The sequence below is a fragment of the Gossypium arboreum genome, chromosome 10, assembly GCF_025698485.1.
Source record: "Gossypium arboreum isolate Shixiya-1 chromosome 10, ASM2569848v2, whole genome shotgun sequence".
NCBI classification, from domain to species: domain Eukaryota; kingdom Viridiplantae; phylum Streptophyta; class Magnoliopsida; order Malvales; family Malvaceae; genus Gossypium; species Gossypium arboreum.
Window position 1 is genome coordinate 64,983,354 of NC_069079.1, and position 17,435 is coordinate 65,000,788.

Here is a 17,435-nt window from a genome sequence, read left to right on the forward strand (position 1 = left end):
CCGAAAACTTTAAAAACTTTTGGAAAAACTTAGAAAATTTCATCATGAAACAGGGTCACACGCCCCTGCGAGTAGGCCGTGTGGTCACACACGCTCGTGTGGCTTGGGACACGCTCGTGTCCTCAGCCCATGTAACTCTCTGTTTATGACGTCATCACCAAATTAGGGGCACACGGCCAAAGCACATGCCCATGTCCCAAGGCCATGTCCCTCACACGGCCGAGACACACGTCCGTGTCTCAGCCCGTGTGACCAATTCAAAGTTAAAGTACAAGATGCAGGGGACACACGGCTGGGCTACACGCCCATGGGGGCAGGCCGTGTGTCACACATGGCTTAGACACACGCTCGTGTTTCTACCCGTGTGGACAAATACAAGGCTATTTTCCAAGCCATTTGCCACCCATAGTTGCGCACATACACTTATACATCTCTTTAGCCATTAACATACTTAATTGAGAAATTATATATCCACAATCAAGGCTCAAGCATGGCATCCTCACAACAACACATGCATGCACATGACATTTCTCTTATTAAGGTCCAAACTTACCAAAACACATATAATAAATATATAATTGGTTTACCTCCAATTTATCCATTTATAGCATGATTATCAACATGCCAACAAATCTAATTTAAAATCTTCAAGAATTCATGCCTTATAACAAAATCCACGTCTTCAAAGCATTGGCACATACATGTATACAAAATTTGATTTACGACCATTTAAGCCATATAAGCAAATTTGCATGGCTACCCACAACATCAATCTATTAACTATTACAAGCCAATACATTTGGCTAACTTATAAAGACATATTCACAAAGTGACTTAGTCCCTATACATGCCATAAACTTAAGAGGGTTGCATCCGTTTTTACCCAACGTGATAACTTGATAGTGTGATGACATCTCCGACAATCTCCAACCCGAGCTAGCAAAAATTAACCTATAAGAGATGGAAAATGGAGGGGAGTAAGCTATAACAATTAGTAAGTTCATATGAAAATAATATGAAATTTTATTAATATGCTTTTACCAAATTCTTACAACATGCTCTCAAGGTATCACAATTATAATTGCATATTAATCCACTATTTGATCAAATTCTAGTCAACCTGTCTACTCGAGTCATAGACACTAAATTATTTATATTAGGAGCTATGGAGCTCCAATTTAATATCCATTAATTTTACCTGAAACTAGACTAACATATCTTCCTACCATAAAATTTTAAGAATTTTTGGTTTATCCAATTGGTACAGTTTATTCTTCAATGTTACCCCTTTTTTGTTGTTCGACAGTTTTGACCCCTCTTCGCTAACAATAATTATCTTCTCATATGGAGTTTTAATGATTTTCTCGTTTATTTATTTTGGAAATAGACTAATTAAAGAATCTAATAATATAAATTATAACCCATAAATATTTTTTTTACAGTTTTTGATAATTTTCCCAGTTCAGAACAGGGGATGCCAAAAACATTCTGACTCTGTCTCACGAAAATTCAAATATCTCATAATCTGATATTCTTTTTCTTATACTGTTTCCTCTATGTGAAACTAGGATCAATAAGATTTAATTCCATATTTTATTCAACCTCTAACTCACTTTATATTATTTTTGGTGCATTTTCAAAGTCGGATTGCTGCTTCTGTCCAAAACTGTTCTAGTATAAAATAATGATAACTAAGTCAATAACACTTTTACCAATTATTCCAACCATCATGGTATAAATATATATCTTACTCATTCATATCCTTAAAAATAATGCATCATAAACCGAATTCACTTCACATGAGTTTTATGTACATACCTATACCACTCCTAATACGCTCACATACCTTCTCATTTTGAACGTACCCGTTGGATCATTCAGAATACCAAGGGTTACTTGGAAATCTCACACATATAGTATCGTTTCAATGCCATATCCCTAATATGGTCTTACATGAAATATCATATCGACGCCATGTCCCCAACATGGTCTTATACGAAATCACATACCGAGGTCATATCCCAGATATGGTCTCATATGAAATCTTAATAACCTTATTGTTTTGACATTTGTACCTTATTTAACTCTAAGATTCATTCGGGATTTCTCATTCATCGGAACTTCATCATAATCATCATTGATAAATTTCATGGAAACAAATGTACAATTCATGCAATATCAAAATATAAAATACATAACATAAGGTAGTATCATTTACACATGAACTTACCTCGACACCAAGGTTATCAAAAAGGGACCTAACCATCAATTCCTCGTTTTTCCCCTGTTCTAAGTCCGAACCTCAATTTCCTCGATCTATAATGTCACATTATGTCTAATTATTAGTCACATTATTCAATGTGGTCCAAATATCATATTTTAGCAAAATTACATTTTTACCCCTAAACTTTATCATAATCATAGTTTTACCTCTAGGCTCGTAAAATGAAATGCATTCAATTTATTTGTTACCCAAGCCTAGTCGAACCATTTTCAGAACTATAGCATCTCAAAATTTTCATTAAAACACACTCTTACTACACATTTTATAACTTTGTCAAAACGGTCCTTTTGGATGTTTTCACCGAAAATCACTTAACAAAAGATGTTTATCTAACACCCAACATTCATTTTCTACCATTAGACATCAAAACACATGCATGTCATTCACAGGTAAATTTTTAGACATGAGCCTTAGCTTAAAATAATGGTAGAAATAGGTAAATCAAGTTACGGGAACTTAAAAAATATAAAGAACTTCAAAAACGGGGCTAGGGATCACTTACTATTGAGCTTGGAAGTTTGAAAAAAACCCTAGCCATGGCTTTCATGGGGGTTTCGGCTGGAGCAAGAAGATGGAGGCCAATTTTGGCTATTTTGGGCTTTTAATTCATTTATTTACTAGATTACCTAAATGCCCCCAACTTAAAAATTGTTCATTTCACCTATCTCATGCCCATTTTTATCCAACAAATGTCTAATGGTCCAATTACTATATAAAGACCTCTAATTTAAAGTCCATAGCAATTTGACACCTTTAACATCTAGAACTCACATTTTGCACTTTTATGATTTAGTCCTTTTGTCCAAATTAAGTGCCCAAACGTAAAAAATTTTAAATGAAAATTTCACGAATTCATTCCATGAAATCGTGGACCATAAAAATAAAATAAAAATAGATTTTATTATATCGAATTTATGGTCCCGAAACCACTGTTCTAACTAGGCCCAAAAATCGGGATGTTACATTTTGACCCTAATTCCAACATTTATTTAAAATTTTTGAACTTGCACTCAAATAAGAACATAATCATCTTAAAATCTAAGGTAAAGCCTCCATGGGTGCCCCTTTATATACATGAACAACTATAGCGCACCACTTCTTTCGAAGGAAACTGGCTTGGTCTTTCTTGATGCCCATATATTTACCTAATCCTACATTCAAGGAACAATTTCATAAGTTCAAAAGAGCTTAAAGAGATCTACAAATAGCTTCATAATCTACATAGTTCTTGAAAAAATAAAGCATTTGGCTTAAAATCAAACTCCCTAGTTTTTATAAGGGAATTTTTTTGACTCAATTAGCAATACTAGTGCTTTCATTACCTTGAGCCACTCACTAGAAATATTCAACGTTTTTCAATAACTGCTAGAATGTTTTCTGAATCACCCTCTTTTTACCCTTGTTAGTTTGAAACATTTTTTGATTCACTCTCATCATCGTTTTTGTGGAATTCTCTACTAGTATATTGGTCTATGGACTTTCCCAAAGTAACCTCGTGATTATTGTCCCAATGAATTACTCTATGTTTATTTTCCCAATGGACTACCCTGTTTTTACTTTCCTGATAGGCTATATTGGTCACCATGGCCGAGATACAGTTTTACACCTTTAACGTTTTGAAGGTGTCACCCCGAAGGACTTTACTGCCATTGCGATGTCGCCTTAGAGAGTCTACTGACCACTGTCGTAGTGTTTCTCTATGAAACCTTATAATTGTCAACATTGATTCATCTTGTATCTAACTTGATGCTCAAACACCAAAGTCTCCCCTCCACAAGGCCCGGAGCTTTGCACATCATGGTTTGCTTCCAGCAAACCCAAGTGGCAGAATCTTAATGAAATTCCAATTTTCTCTATTCCTCCAGCCATTCCTCTATTTCTCCGTTCCTAACCTTGATGCTCGAACACCATAATATCCCCTTTGCAAGGTCTGGAGCTTCGTACATTACAATTTGCTTCCAGCAAATCTCAGATGGTGGTATCGAACAGAATCACCCTTTTTCCCATTCTATTTTCATCTAATCACGTCAATCATTTTCCCCACACGAATCATATCAAACAAATTATCATTATATGTTTGACACACCAATTATTAATGAATAACATTCTATTATTAAATAATCAGTAAAAAAACAACAAACTCACACAGAAATTTGCACATGCACAACCTATTCTTTCTTCAAGTACATACGTAAGTGGTGCTAGTAAATCACAAAACATAATCTATCATCTAGAAGGTAAGGTATGGAAACTCACATTACTTTCTCATTCTTAATAGCTTAGTTTTTTCTAAACGCTAGAGTGTCCTTTGTCTAATTCTCTCAACTTCTCTACTACTAGACTTTAATTCAAACTATTGTTGTGCCATGCAGAGCTGTCTTTAGCTAAATACTCCTATTCTTCAAAGCAACTAAAGAAGATGGTGTTATGGGAAACAAAATGTGTAAGAAAAATTAAGAAATAATGTTTTCACACTCACACATACCTATATATATATACTCATTTGGCACGATCTTCACCGACCGCCACATCCATTCATCCTTAATCATTTTATTTCCCATTAGGGAACTAGCTAGTTCCATTCTAATAGAACCAAAATTGGGATCCAATTATTTGCAATTTTGCCTCTAAATTTTTCTAATCCTTCTAATTTAACCCTAAATTCTTTGAGTTTTGAGTTAATAGAAATAATCGGGTGTTACAATTTGCACCCAGTAATCCAGATGGTGAAATCTTAATGGAGTTCCAATTTCCCTATTCTTTCGTCCATTCTTCCATATCACCATCCTAAACTTGATGCTTAAACACTGCAGTGTCCCCTCTACAAGGGCTGGAGCTTCACACATCACGGGTGCACTTAGCATCACCGTATGACGGTATCTAACAGAATCACTGCTTTTTCCCAATCCTAACTTTGCCTAACCCTTTGATATTTCCCACGTTATCATTATACAATATATACATTTCACTTACATACCAACATAGAGTACGTTATCCTTTTTAAAAATGATGTTCTAAATTTTACATGCATACTGAATTACCTGGCAAATACCATTTATCAAACAAATCTTATGAATGCTTGGCATACGAAATCAACAGGATTAATACATTATATCAGAATTACTCCAGCCACACAACATTACAAGGTTGGAGTATAGAAACTCACCTGATGCTTCTTCGCCTTATCAACTTAGCTATCTCGAACGCAATAGCTTCCGTCCTCCTGGCAACTGAGCATGACAACCAAAATCACTAATTAAACTCAGTATTCATAGCTTAAAACTCGATTTTTTCCTGAATCATGCAAAATCCATAAAAAGGTTTTCTAGAAATTCTTATCTTCGTTGTATTAATCTAACTGTTACAAAGTGAATAAGAATATTTCCAACATATTGGATTTTTTACTTTTTTGACTCAACCCTTATGATCATCGCTCCATGCAAAGTTTCCCATAACCATATCTTTTTTGAAGAAACTAAGGAAGAAGATGTAGAAGAGGAGAAAATGAAATAGAATCGAGATGAATCCTCTCTTGGAAGTTACCACTCAGCTATTTATAGCCCTTCTCGCACAGTCTTCAACAGTGTAAAATCCATCCATTAACAATCATTTTGTCTCCCACTAAAGAACCAACTGGTTTGAATCCAGCCGAACCAACATTAGATTTCAACCAAGTCTAAATTATTTACTATCTTCTCTTGGCTTTCCAGTAGAGACCGCCAACTTATGACTTCTTTCAAAATACCCCCTTAATAATTTCTTAATTTTTGGACTTAGTGGAAACCGAGTGTGACAACTCTCCTACCCTAAAAAAATTTCTTCCTCGAAATTTCCTTTCACATCAGCCTCGGTGGTGGACTTAGAATGATTTTTTTTATTCTTACAAAATTTTAACTTGATTTCCTTCTCGTACATTCACGTTATTCCTGCTCTGCCCGATTGGTGAATCCTTCTACACCTAACGAAACATAAATATTGACTCGTTGATAGGTATCTGACCTTCTAAAGTCAGATACGCTTAAATCCTCATATTCTATTCACACTTTTAATTTAGCGGACACTCCAAGATGAACATCGTCTAACTGTTAACCCATTTGATTTTAATTGTGGATGGTACTCCATCCTTCCTAGATTGGTGTGCACGCTAACCTTGTCCATCTAATGGGTTAATCTTTACTTATTGTAGGGCAGCTAAGCTCGCCCATGAAATGTTTTTACTACTACCTTGGCGAGGTATCAAGGTTACCACTCGGATTTCAGAGTTCCACTCTAATGGTGACCAAAGTTTATCAGCCCTACTTGAAAAGGACTGTCATTGGTCGATTGCATGACTCACTCAATTCAGTTGGTAGATATTCCTACCTTGAGAATCTTAAAGGATTCTTCTTTCTCCTGATGCCAACAGGTGGCTTACATATATTGATGGATTTGAACAGTTCCTTAGCACTTATTTAATTCTTTCATAACTTCCTACACTCTCTTTTGGTTATAAATAACCTAAAATTCTATGGGAAATTTGTATGTCTACAGGCCTTTGGCTTGGCCAACCCATTCATTATCCCTCACTTTTCTTTTTCGTATCTTTTTTTTCACTTAATTGCATCACTGAAGTGCAGTTCCCCTACTACACCTAACGTTAAAATTTCAAAAATAAATCCCTTCTTCTCTGCTTTCTTTACCTGCCCACGGGCTAAATCTTTAATAGAAGGCGTAGGCAAGGTGATAGTTCCTGATTTACAGTAATACACCCACCGGATTTGATATGGTAGTCTATTGGTTACCTTGGAGAATCCATTTTCCCCACCTTACTTTTATTCTCGGCGTGGATCGAGGGAATGGTCATTTAGGCGACACTAATGATTACCTCATCTACCCTAGAGGAAATGTTTTATCGTAGGAGATTGTATGTCTCCATCTTTGGTCAACCTAAAACAAGGTAGGGTTCTACCCTAAGAACAGGGGAAGTTCTTTTCCTCAACTTTCCTGTTCCACCCCAGGGTCTGGCTCATTATGACTCTTATTGTAACACCATGGAGAAACTACGTTAGCATCACTTACCTACCTATCTTATCAACCCTGGTGTTACTTCTAAAAATTTACAAGGTGGTTAGATCCTTGCATGTCCTTTAAAGTGGAAATGAAATTAGGCGGGCTAAACTCAATAGGGTCACCCATTTTGGCAGACTATGTTGCATACAGCTCCCTAGATTCATAAGAAGCTGTCCACTAGAGTTGGAGGTTTACCTATGCTTTCCCTACTTGGAGGTCTAAAATCGAACCCTCTGTGGTTTTATAAAAGAAAAAGGGCTAGTGAGAGCCATACCTTGATGAAGAGGTGCACTTGCAAAATGGTGGGTCTCTAAGCCTTGAGGGATAATATTGTAGACACCAAGTCTGGCATCCAAGTGTACCATCCTCCTCAGTTCTCTCATTCCCCATTTCAAAGATTAAGCATGATCGTTTCCACTCCTTTCAAAAGACATTTTTGGAAGGAGGCGAAGACTCTCTTAAGGCGGTAGTTCCCTCAGTGAATAATGACACTTTACCTTTTTGTTTCTCTTCTTTAATAAAATTTTGTTTTCTCTAGCACTTATATTTTCCAATCAATTTATCTATTTATCCTTACTTCATGTCTTTCTCTTTATTCGTTTACTTTTACTCTATTTTTTTCTCGCCATTTTAGGCCATCATATTTACAAACTTAGTACATAGCAACTTAATTAAATAAGGACTTGAGGGACTTAGCTAGATCATCATCATGCACATAATGGGTACTTTTCCCAATTACTACGTCTAAAGAACTGACTAAACCTTACACTGATACCACTAAATTTGTAACACCCTTACCCGACCTGTTCACCGACTCCGAGTATAAAGTTTCACAACTGAACTGGATGGATGTATAAACTTAGATCTTGCTATTTAAAATCAGACTGTATTGCCTAGTTATTTTAAAAAATTCAATAAAGACACTAATTTTAATCCAAAGTTTCACTGTCTCACCTCCGGACTCTAAGGGATTTACATAATTACAATGTAATGGACCTCGAGGCAAAACCTCCCATAGTACCCCTTTCCTATGAGCTCGACATTGAATCAGTGTCAAATCCTTGAATTTCTCGAGTTCCTTAGCAGACAAGTCCTACAATCACAAGTCAAACCTTTATATGTTTTGATGAACTTAGTAAGTTTCTTCATTACACGAAAATAGACTCCATCTTACAGGGGTTTAAATAGAAGCTAAATGCAAATAAATTCTCTCATCGTTTTGGGAAATTTCTCTCAACCCGATTTGGTGGTTTCTGACTTGTCTCCAATCTTATATGTTGATGGATACATCATTAAGTGATCTTTTCTTGAATTATCCTACCAACCCCTTTTAACCAATTCGTTAGTTGCTTGGACGACTCATCGCATTTTGCGGACTTCACCCTTCTTTTACTTGGGTTCTTCCTTTCTTCCTTATTCTAGTGTGGATTCTTGTTTCCACGCTACATTTACAAGGTGGTCCATTATGCTTATCCTCCTAAAATTCATTGGGTATTTTCCCTATTGGTGGTCATTCTAAATCTATTTAGTCCATGGCAGACTCCTTATCTTACTGTAATCTTGAAGGACTTGCTGACATCCCATTTGCTGATATAACTATTGAGGTCTCTTACCACCCTGACAGATGAAGTCCCACTTGGGGCAAATAATGGTTGGATTACTTCTTTATGATCCACCTTATTCAAGATACTACACTCGCAAGTGTGACATGTCCGATTATTGTGGATTGCTTAGACCTTCCGTACTCAACAACTATCATCAGAGAGACCATATGTGTTCACGATTCCTCACTTATGTTGGTTCCCTATGAATCTAGCCATTTGGATGATACTTTCTCAATGGTTGTTCCCCTTGAAATTGAATAGTCTTGACAGACATATCTATCACCCGATGTAACCTTCTTTGTTAATGGGTTCTAACTAACCCCTCTTTTCCTTGTAGACCAATCGACGTACTTTATGTTGAATCTATAGCTTACAGGATTTGTTTGAGAACCCTCTGGTAGTTCTTAATGGAGGATCCTTATCTATGGTCCTTAGTTAAACCATCTTTCGTTTGTATGTGCACCATACACCACTAGTGCGTCAATTCTAGTGACTACTTCTTATTGGGTTACCATGAAGGACTTTGCCGCCATCGCAGTGTCACCCCATAGAGCCTGCTAATCTCTGTTACGATGTTACTCTAGGGAACCTTATAACTATCAATATCGATTTATCTTGTATCCACCTTGATTCCCGAACACCAAAGTATCCCTCCTCTTCCCCCCCCGGTGCAAGGCCTGAAGCTTTGTAAATCATGATTTGCTACCAATAATCCTAGATGATGGAATCTTAATAGAATTCCAATTTATCTATTCCTCCACCCTGTCCTTCATATTGCTATCCTAACCTTAATGCTTGATCACCGCAATATCCCTTCTATAAGGTCTGGAGCTTTATACATCACGGGTGCACTTAGCATCACCGTATGATGGTATCTAACAGAATCACCCCCTTTTCCCAATCCTAACTTTTTCTAATCCTTCGATATTTATCATGTTATCATCATACACTATATGCATTTCACTTACATACCAACATAGAGTACGTTATCCTTTTTAAACATGATATTCTAAATTCTACATGCATACTGAATTACCTGGTGAATACTATTTATCAAACAAATCTTATGAATGTTTGGCATACGAAATCAACAGGATTAATACATTATTTCAGAATTATGCCAGCCACATAGCATTCCAAGGTTACAGTATAGAAACTCACCTGATGCTTCTTCACCCTATCAACTTAGCTATCTCAAATGCAAGAGCTTCCATCCTCCTGAAAAATGAGCATGATAACAAAAATCACGAATTAAACTTAGTATTCACAGCTTAAAACTCAATTTTTTCCCTAAATCATGCAAAATCCCTTAAAAGGTTTTCTAGAAATTCTTATCTTCATTTTCTTAATCTAACTGTAACAGAGTGAATTAGAATCTTTTCAACTTACTAGATTTTCTACTTTTTCGACTCAACCCTCATGATCATCGCTCCATGCAAAGTTTCCCATAACCATCTCTTTTTAGAAGAAACTAAGGAAGAAGATGTAGAAGAGGAGAAAATGAAATAGAATTGAGATGAATCCTCTCTTGGAAGTCACCTCTCAGCTATTTATAGCCTTTCTCGTACGGTCTTCAACCGTGTAAAATCCATCAATTGACAATCATTGTGTCTCCCACTAAAGAACCAACTGGTTTGAATCTAACCAAACTGACATTGGATTTCAACCAAGTCTAAATAATTTAGTATCTTCTCTTGGCTTTCCAGTAGAGACTGCCAACTTATGACTTCTTTCAATTTGCCCCCTTAAGAATTTCTTAATTTCTAGACTTAGTGGAAACCAAGTGTGATAGCTAATTTCAATTTGAATGGGATAGTATTTGGGTTGATTGATTAATTTATTTATACTTAAATTAAATATAAAAAGTGCAAGTTTAAAATTTTTAAGCAAAGGCATACAATGGTAAAGGAAAATATTGTATACAAACTCATATGTTTCACATGTAAAAAATAATCAAGAGCAAATTGACATTGTATATTTTAATTATCTCTTAAATTTAATGGCATTATATATTTTTAAATAATATATTAAAGTTGATAATATTTATAATATCAACATTCCATTAAGTAAACAAAGATTTTTTTTTTATCTTTTTTTAAATTGGGGTGGGGAATAGAGTTTCTTGGGATCGAACTTGTAACACTTTATACTCGACCAGATCGTCGGGTTTGAGCTACGGAGTGTCACATTCATTACTAGAGTAACTCCTATAAAATTTAATTTGAATTCACATTACAAAGCATGCTACCATAAGAATTATGTGCAAACAATACAATATATAATCATTTCGGGGTCTTATACGAGCTTACGAAAGTCTTAAAGCTGACCCGAGATTGAATCAGGACTAAATTATGATACATTCAAAATACAAGGTTGATGTCACCAAATAGTATGTCACGTCAGGATGTCAGACAATTTGACATTGCGACGCCTCTTACTACATTGGCCTCGTTAAGATGATGGAGTTCTTCGTTTTGCCATGACATCAGAGGTTATTTCTCATCATGACATGGTACGTTTGACATCGTATGCCATATATTGTTTCTGCAAAATCTAAGACTCTTGACCTTCATTTCCATCCATTCAAAAAATGCACATATTCAATTCAACATCCAGCTAAACCATGCTAACTTCAACCACTCAAAACATATTTAAGATTACCATGATACAAAAATGTATTAAGCCTTAACATTTTCAAATAGGTTGTCTAGTATACTAAATATAGCCTTTGTCAACCATGCCAAATTCATCAAAATCAATTACGAATGTAGCATTATCACAAACATATAATTTACTTATGAGCATATAACAATACTATACAAATTTGATACTTAAGTTCATATAGACATAAAGATATACCCAAAGTGACTCAACTAGGTAAGTGCATGCCAAACTCTTACAAAATAAAAAATACACCAACTTTATTGAGTCGGATTCAATTTCTGGATGCTAAGATGACCTCTCCTTGATCTACCGAGAATCTACTTTATTTGAACATGTAGAAAACACAATCGAGCACTGAGCAAATCGCTCAGTGGTAAATCTATGATTCAAGATATAATAAATATACATATACAACATGCACACTTTCAATTCCAAATCAAATCATACCATTTCATGTATAACATTATCATTTACCTAATGGCACATACACAACCATTTTACATGCCAAACTAATGATTATACAAATAATTTTATCAAATTCTAAACCTTTTTATAGGCCTTTAGGTTCATTTCATTCACTATGTATAATTACAATCACATTTTTTCACCTTTAGTATGCGTGTATAATCATATACATCCCATTTAATAATACATTTAACATCATTCTTGAGTCTATTGACTCATTAATACACATTCAGCCTAGGGTTCGTTTCATTTCATTCAACATATTGAATTTTCATGACATATATCATATCACATATTGATTAAACAGTTCTTTTGTTTATAACTCTATTAACCAAGACAGACTCAAAACGGATATGTAGATTCGTCACCCTAGGTTGCCCGGCAACAATGACATTATAACAATATATAATATCATCTTGGATTGCTCGAGAAAAATGGTTATCTCAATTCAATCAATTCTTCACCTCGGGTTTCCTAGAAATGATGACTCAATGCATAATATTTACCATCTCGGATTTCCCGGCAATGATGGTTTTATTCAATACTCTGACCCTGTGGCATGTCAACTATATCCGACTTGATTCAAACAACTAATAGAGTATTCCATTTCCAATACATTATATACAATTTAATAATCACATATCAATCAACATATCACAATTCCGTAACTTATATAACATCTCTCAATGCAATTCTATGTCAATTATAAAAATCAAGTAATTTCTAAGTTCTATACTGTACTCAATTTAGTCCTTATTTAGAATCAATCTCAAACACATTAAATCAGTTCAAATAATATTCAATAACTCACCTCAACAATAGATAATGAAAAATTATATGAAAGTGCAGCAATTAATTTAGTCCCAAATCATAAAAATACAAACTAGAAATCTCGAGCTACTCATCGACAACTTTAGATTTTTCTTTCCCTCTTAACGAATCCTGGCCGATGTTAGCTACGGATTAACATAAACATACAACATTATCAATATTCAGCCAATTCACAATAAATTATCAATTTATGCAAAATTTATAATTTATTCAATTTAGTTCCTAAAACTAGGACTAATCAACTTTCAATTTAAAGCTCCAAATTCAATTCTAATTTCACTATTACTCATTAGGAACCTCTTATTTTTCATTTCTATAGCGAACTTTACAATTTATTTAGTTTATTCCCTAATGCATGAGACTATCAATTAAGCTTTACAGTTTAGTCATTTTTCACATCTAAGCTTAAAATCTATCAATTTAATACCTAAAATTCAGGAAATCAACCATGAAAACTTTCTAAAACTTTAATAATTTTACAAATTAGTACATGGCTAGCTAAATCAAGCTCCCATAACATCAAAATCATAAAAATTACTAAATTATACATACCAAATTAGGATCGAATACTTTGAAGTTTTCCTTAAGTTTTCTTTCCCTTGTTTCGGTGCTTGGAAGAAGAAGATGATAACTTTCATCTTTTCCTCTCACTACTTCAATTATATGTATAGAATATTTACTTTGATTTAATTAACAAATTTTATTTAATCAATTTAATAGGCCCATAATTCTTACCGTCCACTAGCATGTATATTAGTATGGTCTAATTGCTATTTTAGACCATAGATTAATTGCAATTTAAGTCCTCAAAACTGTTGGACTTTACAATTTAGCCTTTGAACCTTAATTAATCACTAATTCGACTAAATTACTTATCCAAAATTCAATTCACCTATATAATAACTTCATAAATATTTTTTATTAAATATTTATAGGCACGATTTACAAAAACAGGATTTTGAAACCAGTATTTTCCGACAACACTGGAAACCAAGTCGTTACAGAATGCAAACTCTTACAACAATAACATAATACTCTTGTCACTAGGTTAAGAGGTTATTGGCAACCAAAGGTATTTTAACTAAAGTGACTTAAGAAAATGGGGATCAAAACAAACATCTTTAAACTTGGTTGACTATTTAGTTAGGGTGTATTCGATAAATCATTGAAAATTTTCATTTCATTGAAAATAAAACCTTTGAACAATTAATATTTTAAATGTGTTTGATAATCATTTTAATTTTTACTTAATACAAAATTTTTAACAAAAAGTGTTGAATAAGAAGTAGGTAGATAGCGGCTTATTACTTAAGATAGAAAATATTATATTTATTTTATTTTATTAAAGATTTGAAATAATATAAAATAGTATATTAATAAAATTAAAATTAAAAATAATATTTTTAAAACCAATATTTACTTTTATAAGCCAACATTAATATATTCCTACTTATTATTTATTAATTTACCAAATAATTTTCTAATATAAATTTCAACATTTATTAATTTTAGTAATAAAGATTAAGTATTTAATTTTTCAATAGTTAAATTTTCAGTTTATTAGACACACCACTCTACCTATTAATATAAATTTATGTGTCCCATGCGTTTTTGTAATTAATATACTTTATTTATTATAAAATTACATAGTTTTATAATTAAATAATTTTTACACATTATTATTTATTTTATTTACTTAATAAATTATGAATAAATACTCAAAAAATATAAATGAATTTTATATATCATTAACATCATTTTTTGACTAAATATATCATAAATAAAAATATATAAATTATTTTATGTTATTAAATATTGCTAATATTTATTTTTTTAATATTTCTATTGTAAAGTTTAAAACTAATATTTGATAAAAAATGATACTAGCAAAATACTAACCCTAAATCTATGAACTAAAGGGAACAACTTTTAATACAAATCTAAAAATTTAAAAAGCAAATCGCATGCAAAATTTTAAAATAAATTTTTTTTTTTGAAAGAACTAAAACTGATTTTTCTTTTTTTAATTTATCAATTCAACCTATTCACAAAATATTTGATCCTATGATATCTACTGAATCTTACAGAACACCAAATCTCAATTGAACTATTTCAACCAGTGGATCAGATAGAATCATATTAACACCGTCCTAAACGATAAACCTTGGTCAATGACGGTATTTCTATTCAGACCGAATGATAGCAAGTAAACAACACATTTGAGCCAGAAAGATATTAGTAGTCTACAAACGAAAATTGAAATGCAGACTGGTAGAACTTTTGAGGCCAAAGGTAAGAAAATTAAATCTCATACTAGTTTAGAGTTTGAATCAACAAAATACAACAAAGTTTAACTACCAAGAAGCTGCACAATACCATCAATGAGTCCAGTTGGTAGAAAAAAACTGTGACCTCCTACTTGTAAGGAACATCATCTATCTTAAATTGCTCTTCAACCATTTCAAGAAACAAGAGTGTGATTTGTTACTTAAGCCAGTGCAAGAACAATCATTAATAAGGAAAAAAGATTACAAGACGACCAAAGCAAGCAATTCATTCAGAGAAAAGGAAACCAAAATCCAAGCAAATAATGGCACAGTTAGACTAAATGAAATCAAGATGCGTACTGGGTTTAATCGTGTCATTGTGCTGCTGGCACTTCTCACAAGAGAACAGTCAAGTTGAAAGAGTAAAGAATGAAGAAGGATCTTGTTGTCCTTGCTGATAGGACACTGTCACATCATCTCAACTTGGCATCTTCCTACTATTGTTTTCTACTTGTCAACCTTTCATTTTGGTGATTTTCTGATGCCCCAAACAATCAAAACATTATACAGACACATTCAGAAACAGCACATGTAAAGCCAACTTTTCCGGGAAAATAAATCTCTCTAACAACAACTGAAACAACTGAAATTGAACTTTTCTATCAGTGTTGTTAAAATGAGCAAGCATCATTCTGTAAACTAATTTACAGCAGAACACGTTAACAGTTGTATTACATCTACTTAGTTTCAAAGGGTACGTGTTAGGCAGAATGCCAGTGCGTCCAACCAGATTTAACAATGCCATTAAAACAAGAATGGAGCAAAGGAACTCCCAGTTACTACTTAGCCTAAAATGCAAATCTTTACAATATAATGAGCTCAGGGCTCAAGAGCCGAGACCTGCTTACATACATGAAACCTCGACAAATTTCTATTTCAGCATGCAGTTTGAAAAAGTGTAATAAATCTTGGTGTGATATCATAATGAAACATCGGACTGCTCTTTCATTCAGATTAGCCATTCCCAATAACACAGAAATCAACAAGAAGTAAAAGAAACCAAAGTGAAGAAGTCAAAATCTCAAATGAATGGCGTCCTCTGCCTAACCTTAGCCTTCTCAGCATCAATGATAGATCCCACCAAATTAACAGCCTCCTCAAGCTTCCCATGTGCATTCACAACAACATAATCGAATCTCTTAACAAACTTCACCTCCTCTCTGGCGGTAGCAATCCTGACTAGCAATTCCTCCTTACTCTCAGTCTTCCTCTCAATCAGCCTCTCAACGAGCGCCAGCTCACTCTCAGCCACCAAAAATATGAACACCCCAGAATCTCCAAGTGTCTTCCTTAATGTTTCTGCCCCTTGAATATCTACTCTCAACACAATATCACACCCTTTTGCCATAAACTCTCTTATCTGCTTCTTAGGTATTCCTTTGTAATCACCATAAACTACAGCATACTCCACAAGCTCATCTTTTTCAACCATCGATAAAAACTCTTCCTTTGACACAAAATAGTAATCTTTGCCATCAACTTCACCAGGCCTAATTCCTCTACTCGTAGCAGTAACAACGAAATGAAGATTTTCTCTAACTTCTCTCAGTCTTTTGATGACTGCATCTTTGCCTACCCCACTTGGACCACTTATAACAATGATTAAAGGGTTGGGGGCGCAGCAAATTCGGTCAGAGCTAAAAGAAGAGGCTAGAGAAGACTCCAAAGCACGAAGTAACTCTGGTTTAGAGACTTTGTCAAGGGAAGGAACGGAATAGAACTTTTGGGTATCAGCCATTTTGATGGTTGAAGTGTAAAAGAATGGCTTGGGATGTTGAAAAAGTAGGTTTGTTGGGGAGGAGAAGTGAAAGAGGCTTTGGGTGAAAGAAAGGAGAGAGTCTACGAAACATGAAAGAAGGATTTTGGTTTGGTTGAGATCCGATCGACAAGGTAGACGAGAAAATCGAAAGAGGTTTCCATTGTCGTTGGGTTACTTTGGGAATTTTTAAGCATGGGTTTTGGGTTAAGGTAAAGGGACCTTCTGTTAAAGCCCAAAGCTTCCAATCAGGCCGATTCTTTGGACTATTTTTCAATTCCAGATCATCTTTCACTATTTGACTCGTGAAGTATATTGACTTTTTTATTTTGGTATTTAATTTTTTATAGTCCAATTTAGTATCTAAAATATTATTCTGTTATAATTGAGTTTGCCGTCCTTGGCACGTTATTGTTTGTCGCTCTGGCAAAGTGTTTAGGGTTTTATCGATTTCG

The 17,435-nt window shown here is 34.1% G+C and overlaps 1 protein-coding gene and 1 long non-coding RNA gene across 2 annotated transcripts; both read right to left on the reverse strand.

Annotated features, from left to right (window-relative positions):
- Nucleotides 1-900: 900 nt before the first annotated feature.
- On the reverse strand, nucleotides 901-10,127 carry LOC128281950 (uncharacterized). The gene is made up of 3 exons (XR_008272244.1): nucleotides 10,099-10,127; nucleotides 5,451-5,514; nucleotides 901-951 (listed from the first exon to the last, which is right to left on the reverse strand). It is a non-coding gene; the product is annotated as an uncharacterized LOC128281950 (long non-coding RNA).
- A 5,740-nt stretch (nucleotides 10,128-15,867) lies between these two features.
- LOC108454886 (guanylate kinase 3, chloroplastic-like) lies at nucleotides 15,868-17,190 on the reverse strand. Its single transcript, XM_017753492.2, has one exon. The coding sequence runs from the start codon at nucleotides 16,960-16,962 to the stop codon at nucleotides 16,246-16,248; it is 717 nt and encodes a 238-aa protein (XP_017608981.1). The 5' UTR covers nucleotides 16,963-17,190; the 3' UTR covers nucleotides 15,868-16,245.
- Between the last annotated feature and the right edge of the window lie 245 nt (nucleotides 17,191-17,435).

Coding starts and splice junctions, on each gene's coding strand:
- LOC108454886 (XM_017753492.2), bottom strand. CDS start 16,962: ATGGCTGATACCCAAAAGTTCTATTCCGTTCCTTCCCTTGACAAAGTC.